Genomic DNA, 13,882 nt, shown 5'->3' on the forward strand with positions numbered 1-13,882 from the left:
AAGAGAGAATGTTGTAATAGCAAGAATGTGTTGCGGATGTTTATAATTTTTTCTTGTTGGGGTTAATCCCAGAAGCATTTCTCTTTAGTTCAGAGAGGTGTTATATAATTTACCTTTTACTTTGGCAGCAGCTTATTCTGCTGGTAAGACTGAAATAAATGGGTTTGCATTCCCTGACCACAAAAGGACAGAGATGGAATTGCACATTCACCACACATAGCCAGCCAAATTAGCAAAGCTCCCTAGGAGGCCGCTGGAAGGGCCTAAAATGTTTCTTCTCGACAATGATCAGCCAGAGCTGAGGGACTTTGGCGGGGTGGTGAGAAGAGAGAGAGCTGGAAGAGAGAGAAAAGCATTCCCCCCCTAGAGGGAGGAGCTGAGGATCAACTGAAAACCGACCAGAGCTGCCAGAAGGGAACGGCCAGGGAAGGAGAAGAATTTCAATGAGTCCTGGGAGCCTCTGCTCCCGCAACAACCGAACCGTGATGGACAGCCTGGCAACAACAACCCTCCTGGGAGCCTGAGATCCAGAGGAGATTAAAAACTGGTTCTGCAATGTGGGTACGAAACCCACATTCCCACACTCACCAAAAGTGAGCTCCCAATAAAGACAAGAGCTCACCTGGCCCTACTATCCCCTCCCTTCCCAGCCAAGATCCTCACTACCTACCACCCCAAGTCTCAAAAGGAGGGCGGTTTCCGCGCCTCACGTGACACTGCAGCCACGTGACCCCGGGCCCCGCGGGAGCCGAGCAGCTCGTTCCAGTTCCGGGAGCCGGAGTGGGCCGGGCGCGCCCTTCCCCCAGCCCGCCGCGACCATGCTGTCCCGCCTGCTGAAAGAACACCAGGCCAAGCAGAATGAACGCAAGGAGCTGCAGGGTGAGCCAAATATCCAGTCCGCCGTTTTCTCTCCCGCCGCGGCCTAGCCTCAGCCCGGAGCCTGGGACCTTGAGTAACGGCCCAAATCCAAGGAAGGGCGCCGGCGTGGGAACGGGCATGTGGGAGAGGGAATTAGAGGAGCTTTGGGGGGAGTTCCGTTCTCTTGCCAACGGGCCCTGGTCTCTAGCAGCGCTCCAGTCCCCCACGGCAACGCCCCCCACGCTAAGTCTCAGCGGCATCCTAGCCCCGCCCTCTGTCACGGAACGCTGTGCCGATTGGTCCAGGGAGCCGCTCATCCTGGAAGTGGGAAGGAACGCTCCTGAAGGGAAGAGGGAGTTGGGGACCCGGCAGAGCTGGGATTCTTGGAGGCCTGAAACCACCAAAATGGGGGTGGTACCCTTGTTTCCTGAATCCGGGCTGGGAATCCCGGAGTTACCAATCCTAAGGCCAAGACATTGGGAAAAGCGTGCCTGAGAGTCTGGAGTCCTGGGCGCTGCCACAGACTCGTTAGCCTCCCCGGGCGAATCGCTTCCCTTCTCAGGGTACCAGTTTCCTCCCCGCCAAAATGAAAGGGCTTGCTTTATGTTTTGCAAGGTCCTTTCAGCTCTGGCACTCTGAGATTAGTTGAAATGCTCCCACAACTAGCAGAATAGTAATGAATGGGTGGGGGAACCTTAAGCACCACCCCTCAAAAAACCAAGTCTCCAGTCTAATCCCTTTTCCCCCTCCACCCAGAGAAGAGGAGGCGAGAGGCTATCACTGCAGCGACCTGCCTGACAGAAGCTTTGGTGGATCACCTCAATGTGGGGTATGAACCTCTTCCCATCAACACCAACCCCGCCCCCCCCCCAAGTTTAGGCACTGGCAAGGTCTAGCCCTCAGACTGCTCTTGAGGAGATGAGATGTTCCGCTCATTCCCCTATCCTCCCCCCACCCAGCTTAACTTTTATGGAGAGAGGCTTGAGCCAGCTCTGACCCCTAACAAGGGCAGAGAGGAACAGCTGCGGTTGTTGGAAAAGCAGCCAGATTTCCCCTTCCCAACAATAACTTCCCTGGTGCTCACAACTTAATGCCATCTGGCCACCTCTCTTCACCCGTCCAAGTCCAGCTGTCACTTCCAGCGGGAGGGAGAGCACCGTCCTTCACCACAGCTTCCCAGCCCCTCCTTCTCCACCTCCCACCCTCTGGCAGACCTGGAGAGCAGCTGGCAGGAAAAAGATGGCACAGCTGGTGAGGGTGAGGGCAGAACCTATGCCAGGAGCCACCTTAGAGCCAGGCTGTCACTTCCCTTCCTTCTGGGTCTCCAGAGACCACCCCTTGCTTTGGTCCTAAGTGAGGATACCAGTAATGACCAGTGACTTGGGAAGGAGCAAAGAACATTGTCTCTTGACCCTGAGTGACCCAGAAAAGTGGAGAGATGATGATCTGATAGCCAGGCCGTCTGTTGGGAGAAAGGAGGCAGTATGATGCCTTCCACCCCAGGGCAAGTCGAATAGCTTTGTTGTGAATTCAGAGACTGAGTCACCCAAGTGAGCCAGGCAGGAACTGTCACCTTCATTGCTCATCTCGGGAAGATTAGGGGGAGAGAAGGCTGTGGTTGGGGCCTCTGATCTCCCTTCCCTCCAGGCCTCTCCCTCCACGCAGTGTGAATGACAGAAAGCAAGAGGTCAACAGGGAAAATGAGGATTTCAGGAACTCCCAGGGGAATCTTGAAGCATTGGGAGCACCCTGCTATGACTGTTTCAGCTCCACAACACCCCGTACTGTGACCCAGCTATCTCCCAGAGAGAAGGGACAGGGTCTGTGCCTTCCCTCCCTCCCACATTGGCGCCTCCTGGGCTCTGCTCTGTGGTTGGCCCAGGCTTCTCCTACTTCTCTTCCTTTGCTAGGGGCCACCCCACTTTCAGCTTAGAGGGCAGCTAAGCCAAAGCCAGATTAGAAAGGGTTTTGTGTTGCTGCCCACGGCTCCTCTCATTCCCCGGAAAGGAAAACAAAGGCTCAGTCTATCTCAGCCCCTGTCAGGTGTCCTTCCCACTCTCTGGACACCCCCCCACCCCGTCCCCTTGTCCCCTCCAGTCCCCACAGATTCCAGTGGGTGGGGTCTCTCAGCTGACCCAGAGCTTTGGGGTGGGGAATGAAAGATTCATCAGCCAACAAGGCGGAACAGTTATTGCACAGTTATTGCGGGGGGGGCGCTGGTGAGCGGGGTGGGGGGATACCAGCCTTGGGGCAGTAATGTAACCGCAGGCAACCATGATCGAGGAGAATAGAAAACCTGTTGCCTAGAGCAGAAGGAAAAGAGAGAGAGAGAGAGAGAGAGAGAGAGAGGGAGAGAGAGAGAGTGTGTGTGTGTGTGTGTGTGTGTGTGTGTGTTCGTTTATCTGTGTGGGCGAGAGGAGAAGGACCGCGAGAGAGCCAAGAAGCAGCCCTTGGGATACCTTCCCTTGACCCTGAGTTCCTGGGGAGGGGGTTGCTCTCCCATCCCACCCCAGATTCAGGGAGGAGCCCAATTTCCCTTCCCAACTTCTCGCACAGATCCCTGGCCTTCCAATGATTGCCAGATGTGTCCCTGCCGCTGGATTTCCCAAGCTTTCCCACGCCCCCTTTTCCCTCCCAGCTTCTTCCTCAGTGATACCCCTCAGCCCCACCAGGTTAACCCTCCCTTTTCTCACCCAGCTTCAAGAACTCCTCTGGGGGTCGGAAATGGTATGTTTCTGGTCAGCTCCCGGCTAGGCTCTCCTGGGAATCCTGGGAGTGGAAGGAAGGGACCAGGCTCATTTGCATGTACATCGTAGTCATTTGCCTCACATCCAGGAATGGCCAAAATCACACGGTTTTCTCCAGCCTGACTCCTGACCGGCCTCCCATTCTGGCAATGGGGTATCGGTTCTGGAGACCACTCCCCACCAGCTGGGCGAGTTGACCTCCTTCCTCCTCCAACCTCTAGCGTGGCCCAGGCCTACATGAACCAGAGAAAGCTGGACCACGAGGTGAAGACCCTACAGGTCCAGGCTGCCCAGTTTGCCAAGCAGACAGGCCAGTGGATCGGGATGGTGGAGAACTTCAACCAGGCGCTCAAGGTAGGCCATGCTCCCTACGTCTCCAGCCACATCCTGCGCCCCCATTGGCTGCCTCCAGTGGGGTCACCTCAGGCCTGGGGTTGAGGAGGAAGTGGGGATCGTCCCATAAACCCCAGAAACCTATGGCCCCAGTGTCACAGAAGCTAGAGAAGTAAAAGCAGCTGGTGGGTCCACGCAAAGCCCTTTCTAGGGGATGGAATGAAAGTGCCCCCATCCATCCCCTAGAGCCACACCCCACCCACCCTGACTCCCGGGCTCCCGCACCCCACCACCACCTTCCAGGAAATTGGGGATGTGGAGAACTGGGCTCGGAGCATCGAGCTGGACATGCGCACCATTGCCACCGCGCTGGAGTACATCTACAAAGGGCAGCTGCAGTCGGCCCCCTCCTAGCCCCACTGCCCTCCCCTCCCCCACTCCTCCTACCTCCCCCAGGCGGGCAGGAAGGAGGGTGACAGGCCATGAATAAAACACAAGCCTCCATTTCTCTGTGTTTGTCTCAAGGAGCTACTAGCTCAGTGTGGCGGGTAGGAATGGAAGGTTCGAAGACCCTTCCCCTGAGCAATGGTACCTTTTGGGTAGAGGCTGGAACTAGCTTCCTCTTACAAGCTCAACTCTCTTCTCTTCCTTGGGCCTGGTACCTGATGCAGGTACTGTTGGGTAAGCAGAGGGTGGGAGTTTCCCACCCCTCCCCAGAGAAGGGCAGGGGGCCCTGTCCCAAGCTTCCTAACCCAGGACTTCCATTTCCCGCAGAGGAGAAACAAGACAGGGAGCAGGCCTGGTCCAGCTCTGGCTCTCTGCCTCTCCACGTGCTCACGGCCTCTCCCAGCCTGGTGCTAAGTAGTGTCATGAGTCTGGATCAGTTGGGAGATTAATTCTTGGGCATGGGAGCACTTCAGAGCAGGGAAGGGGGAGGAGTGACAGGTCCAAGGTCACCAACAGAGAGGGGCAGCTGCCATCCTTGATAGATTCCCTCCTCTTAAGAATCTGTGACAGGACTTCCCTTGTGGCGCAGCGGTTAAGAATCCGCCTGCCAATGCAGGGGACATGGGTTCGAGCCCTGGTACGGGAAGATCCCACATGCCGCGGAGCTACTAAGCCCGTGCACAACAACTACTGAGCCTGCGCTCTAGAGCCCGCGAGCTTCAACTACTGAAGCCCGGGCACCTAGAGCCCATGCTCCGCAACAAGAGAAGCCACCGCAATGAGAAGCCCACGCACCACAACGAAGAGTAGCTCCCACTCGCCGCAACTAGAGAAAGCCCACGTGCAGCAACAAAGACCCAACACAGCCAAAAAATAAATTAAAAAAAAAAAATACGGGGCTTCCCTGGCGGCACAGTGGTTGAGAGTCCCCCTGCCAGTGCCGGGGACACGGGTTCGTGCCCCGGTCCAGGAAGATCCCACATGCCGTGGAGCGGCTGGGCCCGTGGGCCATGGCTGCTGAGCCTGCGTGTCTGGAGCCTGTGCTCCGCAACGGGAGAGGCCACAGCAATGAGAGAGAGACCCGTGTACCGCAAAAAAAAAAACAAAAACAAAAAAGACGACTAGGTCTTGTGGAATTCAAAAATTTAGAAAAAAGAAAAAAAAAGAAAAAAGAATCTGTGACAGAGGTGGTCAGGGAGCCCCACCGGAAAAGAGAGCCAAGCAGGGCACTGGGCACTTCTGGCCTGTACCAAGCCCTGGCTTCAACCCACAGGCCTCAGCCTCCCTGGCTCCTCCTCCTCCTCCCCCACCCCACCCCACCCCACATGCACTTAATACTTCTGGCACCCAGTCCACCTGCCTCGGACTTTGGCCTCAGTGGTAGCTAGTGTGGGAGCCTGTGAAGCCCTGGAGCAAAGTTTCTCAAGCAAAGCAAAAGAAGAAACTTCAGGTGTTGTAGTGCCTGCTAGCTTTCCCCTGAGAAGGTAAGCAGGGTACTGGGAGCTCGGGGGCTATGAGAAGACTGGCAAGATGTTCATGTACTGATAACTCAAAGCCTAAAGCTTTTCATGCGCCGCCTCGCACTTTATCCCCTTTGATCCCCCGCAGCTCCCAGGTGGGCATGCTGGGTGTTAGCCCCACTTGGTAGATGAGAAAACAGGTTCAGAGACACAGTGAGGTGCTCGGCCTCACACAGTAAGCTTGGAGCCAGCAGGACTAAAATGCAGGGGCTCCGTATGTGTCTCCAAAAACAAGGCCCAGCTGGTTTAGCAGGAGGTAAGAGGTGATAACAAACAAGATCCCTCTGCTCCTGTGTGGCGGGTCTGCACACAGGACCCAGCTCATCTGGTTTTAGTTAAGTTACCCACAGATACAGGGTCTGCCCAGATCTTCGCTTTACTTAGATGAACTGTAGTTTGCGAGTTATCTGCCAAGCAGATAATTCCTCAGTCTGCTCAAACCAGAGACTTCCAGCTAGGGGGAAGATATGAGGAGCGAGGGCTGGTGGGCCAGAGTAAACTAGACAAGTCTCCCTGCCCAGCTTCGGCTGCCACCTGCAGGTCACTTGGGGTCCAGCCATGTGGCTGCCTCTGCTTCTGGGAGTCTCGCTCTGGGCAGCACTGTGGTTGCTCAGGGACCGGCAGAGCCTGCCCGCCAGCGATGCTTTCGTCTTTGTCACCGGCTGTGACTCGGGCTTTGGGCGGCTTCTGGCACTGAGGCTGGACCAGAGAGGCTTCCGGGTCCTGGCCAGCTGCCTGACCCCCTCAGGGGCAGAGGACCTCGAGCGGGTGGCCTCCTCCCGACTCCACACCACCCTGCTGGATGTCACAGATCCCCAGAGCGTCCGGCAGGCAGCCAAGTGGGTGGAAACACACGTCGGGGAAGCAGGTGAGTGTGGCAGGGGGCCACCGGGAACGGGGCGTAAGGTGTGCACTCGCAGGGGCTGTGGGAAGCTAGGGGGACTGCGGGGGAGGAGCAGGGCTCAGATCCTCCTGGAAAGGAGAGGGCCCATTGGAATGCCTCACCTACCCTGTGCCCGTCTCACCTCCCCACAGGGCTTTTCGGTCTGGTGAATAATGCCGGCATGGCTGGCCTCATCGGGCCCACACCTTGGCAGACACAGGAGGATTTCCAGCGGGTGCTGAATGTGAACACACTGGGTCCCATCAGGGTCACCCTCGCCCTGCTGCCCCTGCTGCGGCAGGCCCAGGGCCGGGTGATCAACATCACCAGTGTCCTGGGCCGCCTGGCAGCCAATGGAGGGGGCTACTGTGTCTCCAAATTTGGCCTGGAGGCGTTCTCTGACAGCCTGAGGTGAGGGGTGCAGGGCCCTGCGCCCAGTCCGGGGGGAGCCCACTCAACAAGCAAATTAGCATCTGCCCTGCAGAGCTGATGAAAACAGGGCGTCGTGGAAACTTAGAGACAGTTTAGGGCTCGAGTTTGTGGGTTAAAATCCCAGCCTTCTCTCATGTGAGCTTGGTGACCTTAGTCAGTTACTTCTCTTTTCCCCAGTTTGTTCTTCCTCTGTTAAATCAGGATGAGAAAGCCCGCCTCATGGGTGAGTAAAATGAGGTACATGTGAGGCCCCAACAGAGCCTGGCATGTAGAAAATGCCCCCCAAAGCCCGCCCTCATTCTTATTAATGTTATTATTACTAATACAACTATTACTTACCATGAGCTAGTACCTCTACTGAACACTTTCTCATTCAATTCTCCCAAAAATCCTGTAAGGGTAGGTGTTAACACCCTTAGGTAACATAAGTTACCCAAGACCACATGGTAGTTAGTGGGAGCACTGGGACGTATGCCCAGGTCTGCTTGCCTACAGACCCTGGTCATTACATTCTCCTGCCCCTCATCTTTAGACAATAATGTTCAAAGTCCCACGAAAGCACAAGGGAGACTTAAGGATGACACAGGAACAGAGTTCGATTCCCCCAAGCTGGGCCCACCTCCTGAAGGAAGTCTTCCTCTGTCACCATCACTCAGCAAATAACATCAATATCTCCTTTTGTCCCTATGCCTCAGTCTTTTAATTTTCCAATCAGCATCACAGAGCACATACTTTATACTTGGACTTCTGCAATCTGTGCCGAGTGCTCCCGCCTTCCCCCAGCAAATACCAGTCTATACCCTCCATATCCAGCACTTGAGGCTCAACCCTGTGTTTGGGGATATAGGGAATGTGGTTCTTCCAGTTCAGGAGTTGGCAGATTGTGGTTCTCAGGCCAGATCCTGCCACTGGCCTACAAGCTAATAATGGCTTTTACATTTTTAAATGGTGACAGTGTAAATGGTTATATAAGTAGCTATATAATACCATTAATTTTACATCTGCAATGCGGAAAATATTTACTGTCTGGCCCTTTAAGAAGTTTGCAGGTCCCTGCACTAGATGCTAGAAGAGAATACAAAGGAAAACAAACCTCAGAAATACCTCCTTCCCTCTGGCCCACGTGCCTCTCATCCCAGGGCAGCGGGGATATCCCTTCCTGTCATGACCACTGACCCTGTGATGCTTTCCTATCTTAGCCTCCTCCCTACCCATGTCCCTGAAGTCCTCTCCCTATAAAGACAAGGACCCAGAAACCTCCCTCTGCCCCCACTCCAGGCGGGACGTGGCTCCTTTCGGGGTACGAGTCTCTATCGTGGAGCCTGGCTTCTTCCGAACCCCTGTGACAAACCTGCAAAGTCTGGAGGACAACCTGCAGGCCTGCTGGGCACGGCTGCCTCCAGCCACACAGGCCCTCTATGGGGAGACCTTCCTCACCAAGTGTGAGTGATGGGCCCACGCAAGGGCATATGAAGGGAAATGAGAGTGCCACAAAGGCCAGGCCTGCACCAGCCTGCTGGGGGGAGGTGGGTAGAGCAGTCAGGGAAGGGGTGAGGGTGAATGGGATGCCATAGGAGAACACCCAGGCCATGTGCAACCTGCCCACTCCCCAAACTGGGGAGGGGACTGAGGACCCCTCTCACCTCTACTGGGCAGCAAGCCCCAGGACCCAGGAGACAGGGCCTGAGGTAGGCTGGAACGGGGCGGGGACACTGATTACAACTGTCCGCTGGGCTGCAGATCTGAGAGTGCAGCAGCGAATCATGAACCTGATCTGTGACCCGGACCTGACCAAGGTGAGCAAGTGCCTGGAGCATGCCCTGACTGCCCGTCACCCCAGAACCCGCTACAGCCCAGGCTGGGACGCCAAGCTGCTCTGGCTGCCAGCCTCCTACCTGCCAGCCAGCCTGGTGGATGCTGTGCTCACCTGGGTCCTTCCCAAGCCTGCTCAGGCGGTCTACTGAACCCAGCCCTCCAGCAAGAGGTTGTTGTTCAAGGCAAGGACTTTATTTCTGTCCCCCACCCTGGCACTGCCTGGTGCCTGGTACAAAACAGGCACTCAATAAATGTGTATTGGGACTTCCCTGGTGGCGCAGTGGTTAAGAATCCGCCTGCCAGTGCAGGGGACACGGGTTCGAGCCCTGGTCCGGGAAGATCCCACATGCCGCAGTGCTACTAAGCCCGTGTGCCACAACTACTGAGCCTGCGCTCTAGAGCGCGTGAGCCACAAGTACTGAGCCCGCGTGCCACAACTACTGAAGCCCGGGCACCTAGAGCCTGTGCTCTGCAACACTAGAAGCCGTGACGATGAGAAGCCCGCACACTGCAATGAAGAACAGCCCCCGCTTGCTGCAACTAGAGAAAGCCCACGCACAGCAACAAAGACCCAACACAGCCGAAAATTTAAAATTAATTAATTAATTAATTAAAATGTGTATTGTTCAAAACAAAACCAAAAACACTGTAGGTGGGCAAAAATGAAGGTGCCCAGTGGAAGACCCCATGTAACTCCTAACTAACTAGGCTGACATCCTCCAGGGTCTCTGGCCCATTTAGTACCTGCAAAACAACCAGCACCCACTCGGGGGCGCAAGGGGATTGTCTTGCATCTGTAAGGCATCTTTGAAGCTGCACCTGGAGGGGTGGCCACTAGAGGGCACTGTTGGATGTTTCCTTTCTACCTGGAGTAAGGTTGAAATTCAGTGTTTGGAGTGGGAAGCGGGGCATGGGGAGGTGATGAAGAGGGGTCAAGGCCAAGCTGGGTGGTTTCCATGGGAAAAAAGCCAATACTCTCTTAAATTCTTCTGTTATCTAACGTAAGTCAAGAAGGATAGACACTGGCCACACAGGTATAAAAGCAACTTGTCACCATCCTGAAAGGAGCCAGGCCCCCTTGAGGGTCAGTGTGGCAAGGAGTTGCTGGGCCCTCAGAGGTGGGCAGAAGGCCAGGGAGAAGATGTCGACAGTGGATGTGGGCTGGTCTCTCCCAGGTAGGACCTTTGTAGAGAATCCCTTTGACGTGGGAAATGGCTTCACGAACCCTTCAGCACTGAGCCTGGCAGCATGAGACTAGGAGACAGGGAGGGCAGTGGGCCTCAGCCTCCTCGGGATCCCCACTTCCACTGCCAGCCCAACGAACGCCTTCAGCACAATCATCCTTTCCTCCACACCCCCCAAAATAGGCCTGCCTTTCCAGAGGTGCAAACAGAACGAGGTCCCAGAGGACAGGAACATGGATGAGGAGGGGGAAGGGATAAAGTATCACTCTTTAAGACAAACTGAGACTCTCTCTCTTTTCGGTCTGAAAAAATAATCCGTTTAATTGAAAAACCTGGAGTCTACCCACTCCCCTGGATGAGGGGGCTGAAGAGACTAGACCCCCTACATCACCTCATAGCCACTTCGGATGCTCTTCACAAGGCAGCAGGCAAAGACGATACCCAGGACCTAGAAAGAAAGACAGAGATGGGGGTGAAGAGGAGTCAGGGAGGCAAGGTACCCGGGACCCACCCAAGAGACCCCAAACACCACAAGGGCTCCCCTCCCCAGGCCAGCACCTCCTGCTCAGCACCCTCCCCTAGATCCCAGATGCTCAAGGGCGTCTCTCACCTCCACAAAGGCAATGCCCAGGGCTGCTGCAGCCACCACCAGCACTTTGCTCCTCAGCCAGCCCCCGATCCTCTCCACACAGCCCTGAAGGGTGGCAGGCACACAAGACACCATCAGAAACTTCCCACCCACCTTCCTTGGACCATCTGTCTCTCCCCCACCCTCTGTACCTTTAACCCCACCCCTAGCATTCCCAAATTCCCTCCCCACCCCTGACACCCAACTTCCCAGAGCCCCAACCCTCTCCACCTCCACCCCGGGTCCCTCTTTCCTCCTGAAACATTTCCCAGCTTCCCCAAGTCCCCTACTATCTCAGCCCCTTCCCTACCTCAGTATGGATATCCTTCACGTTGAAATTAATCCCACAGCCCTGAGTGACATTGACACAGCAGGAGTCAGGGACTTGCTTGGTTGTCATCAGGATCTTCTCCCAGTCTGTATAGTTAGCCGCCCCGCAGCACTTAAACTGCGGAAAGATATGGGGGAAAAGGCTGTTAGGTGAACCTCCATCTTCAACATGGAGATGAGAATCTCCTTCCCCCATTACCCCTGCCCCCAGCAACCCCACTCACGTCTTCCTGCATACTGTCCAGGATCGATGTTGTGTGGTTGTTTTGGGGATAATTCTGCATCTGCTGCCGGAAATCTTTATTAAATTCTGATACCACCTGGGAGTAGGGAGGAGCACTGTTGAGGCCAGAATTCAGGGCACCTGGGTCCCAGAGTATCCAGGCCTCTGAGGCAAGGCGCTCCCCTTACTCCCTGCTTACCTTGTCTCTAAACACATAGCCAGCAATGGCTGCAGCCACCTCCACCAGCATGATAAGGGACAGGAAGATGGCAAACTGCAGGTGCAAAGGACGGGAGTCACGTTTGGAGTCCGGGTGAGAGGGGCCCGCCGGTCTCGGGAACATTCACCAAGGTTTCCCTCACCCACCCACCCCGACAAGACCCCTCCAGAGAAATGCCCTTCCACAGTCCCAGGCACCCAGGCTGGCCCACACCCACTCACCGTGATCATAAGACAGTAGTTCTCCTTGCAGGCTCCACAGCAGCCCACAAAGGCCACCAGGAAGAGGAAGGCACCCACTGCGATGATGACCACGGGCAACAGGGAGCCAGGGGTGGCCCCCGGGGTGATGGTCTGATTCAGGACGAGCTGGGCCCCTATGCCCACGGCGATCAGCCCCACTGCAAAGGCCTGGGAGGAGGGCAGGTCAGGATTCAAAGACCCACAACCCATCAGCCCTCCACGGTGGAGGGTGGCAGGTGCACCCAGGACACAGGCGGAACCCCACGCCAGAGAGACCAATTCTCACAGCTCCAGGAAACTTTTGACTATGGCGGAGAAAGAGGACGCATCCTTGCCCCACAGTGAGGGCTGGAAAATTGTTCAAGGCTCTCTGGGAGAAGGCAGCCAGGAGGAACCACGCCTTCCTTCAAGCAGCTCCTCACCAAAAGCAAAAAGAGAAGTTCCCAGAAAGCCTTGACCCCAGCGCACATATTCCTGACAAAGAGCAGTGCTTCCTTTGAGCCTCTTCCTATGGGCCTCTAGGGTTCCCAGAACTGCCCTCTCACTATCCTCCAATGCCCACCACATCCTCATCAGCTGTGACTAGGGTTCCTCAGGCCAACTAGGCCAGGGAGGAGAAGGGAGGAGGAAAAGGGGGTAAAAGGAGCCTGCCTCCTCCTGGACAAACAGTAGCCTCTCCAGCCAGGAGCCCAGGACGGGAGAATGGAGGTGGGCAGAGCCCTTACCCACCCCAAGCAGCCGGGAGGGGTGATGAGGGAATGGCAAGGAATGAGGGAGTGGAGGGGGAGAGAGGAGGGTGGCGATAGCATCAGGCGGTTGGCTGGTTGCCCCACTGCCCCATATCACAAGAGACTGGGTCACCAGACAGGAAGGGCCCGGAGGGGTTACGGGGAGGGTGGCCGGCCATTGTTGGTCCAAACCAGCCTCAGAGGTTCCTGAAAGCTGGAGGAGAAGAGGACGGCCGCGCTGGCCTCGGTCGTTCCCCGGGCTTTCCTTCCACATCTGGTCCCCAGCTGCCTTCATTCCCGGCCCCTCAGCCCTCACCACTCCGGAGCCAGGTCTCCCCGCACCCTGCCAGCGCGCCCTCACCGTCCCCGCTCCCCACTCACGCAAAAGGCCAACAGAAGAACGTAGAGCAGGAACTTGACACATTTCATTCCTCCTTCCACCGCCATGGCTGCCTGGCCTGGGGCAGAGGGGACGGCAGGGGGATCAGAACCTGTCGAGGGGGGATCTCGGCTTCCGAGCTCCCTGCCGGCCCTCGAGACCTTCCCTGCGGGGCCCCCATTCCCGGCCCCTCCCACCCGGAAACCCGCGGTCAGATCCACGTCTCCCAGCCCCCTCTTCTCCCCGCAGGAGAGGGGTGGGGGCGCCCGCCGCCCAGTCCGGACCCCGCCCCGCCGCCTCCGCGGCCCGGGACCCAACCCAGGGCGCCGGCGGGGGCCAGGGCCGGACGCCCACCCTCGGCCCTCCAGCCCCCAGGCGTTAAACACCCCCTCCCCACCCAACTAGTCACGAAAAACAGTCCTCAGCCCCAGCCCGACCCCCAGGCCCTTTCCCCTGGGCTCTGACCACCGCCAAACAGAAGTGCGGCCGGCGCCCCTCCCACCCCCACCCCCACCCCACCCCACCCGGGCCTCCGGAACTTTGCAAAGTTGCAAGGGCCTCGGGAGCGGCGGGGAGGGTGGCGGATCTTCGGAGGACCGGGGCGAGCCCCTCCCCACCCCAAGCAGAAGCCGGCGCGAGCCCTGCGGCCTCACCTGGGTTCCCCGAGGCTGTGTGCTGCTCTCCCGCCGCGGCTCAGGGGCTCTCTAGCTGCGCCCCCCGGCTCTGGCCCCGCCCGGCGCGCGGCCCCGCCCCGGCTCCAGCCACAGCCCGCTCCCCCGCCGAGTGGCCCCAGCCTCCCTCATGTGACGCGAGAACAGCTGCGGCCTGAGTCACCCGGCCCGCGTGGGTAAGGCCGAGCCCCCAGCCCGGTCGAGGCCACGTGGCCCCTGTCCGTAAGACAGCGCCCACCCCC

The 13,882-nt window shown here is 57.2% G+C and overlaps 3 protein-coding genes across 4 annotated transcripts; 2 read left to right on the plus strand and 1 right to left on the minus strand.

The window, feature by feature from the left end:
* Window positions 1–747: 747 nt before the first annotated feature.
* BLOC1S1 (biogenesis of lysosomal organelles complex 1 subunit 1) lies at window positions 748–4,442 on the plus strand. Of its 2 annotated transcripts, none has more exons than XM_079715315.1 (4): window positions 748–879; window positions 1,615–1,687; window positions 3,827–3,959; window positions 4,185–4,442. In XM_079715315.1, the coding sequence occupies exons 1-4, from the start codon at window positions 819–821 to the stop codon at window positions 4,350–4,352; spliced, it is 435 nt and encodes a 144-aa protein (XP_079571441.1). In that variant the 5' UTR covers window positions 748–818; the 3' UTR covers window positions 4,353–4,442. The 2 variants fall into 2 exon arrangements, with proteins under 2 accessions (XP_079571441.1, XP_079571442.1); XM_079715316.1 differs by having other exon boundaries at window positions 4,242–4,442.
* Window positions 4,443–6,463: 2,021 nt separating this feature from the next.
* RDH5 (retinol dehydrogenase 5) lies at window positions 6,464–9,184 on the plus strand (the record flags this gene model as incomplete). Its single annotated transcript, XM_079714720.1, has 4 exons — window positions 6,464–6,773; window positions 6,941–7,199; window positions 8,499–8,662; window positions 8,961–9,184. The coding sequence occupies 4 exons, from the start codon at window positions 6,464–6,466 to the stop codon at window positions 9,182–9,184; spliced, it is 957 nt and encodes a 318-aa protein (XP_079570846.1).
* A 1,325-nt stretch (window positions 9,185–10,509) lies between these two features.
* On the minus strand, window positions 10,510–13,682 carry CD63 (CD63 molecule). The gene is made up of 8 exons (XM_079714848.1): window positions 13,623–13,682; window positions 12,972–13,048; window positions 11,842–12,030; window positions 11,600–11,674; window positions 11,402–11,497; window positions 11,158–11,295; window positions 10,830–10,913; window positions 10,510–10,667 (listed from the first exon to the last, which is right to left on the minus strand). Exons 2-8 carry the CDS (start codon window positions 13,035–13,037, stop codon window positions 10,602–10,604), a joined length of 714 nt encoding a protein of 237 aa, XP_079570974.1. The 5' UTR covers window positions 13,038–13,048; window positions 13,623–13,682; the 3' UTR covers window positions 10,510–10,601.
* Between the last annotated feature and the right edge of the window lie 200 nt (window positions 13,683–13,882).

Source organism: Hyperoodon ampullatus, assembly GCF_949752795.1.
Source record: "Hyperoodon ampullatus genome assembly, chromosome: 11".
Lineage (NCBI taxonomy): Eukaryota > Metazoa > Chordata > Mammalia > Artiodactyla > Ziphiidae > Hyperoodon > Hyperoodon ampullatus.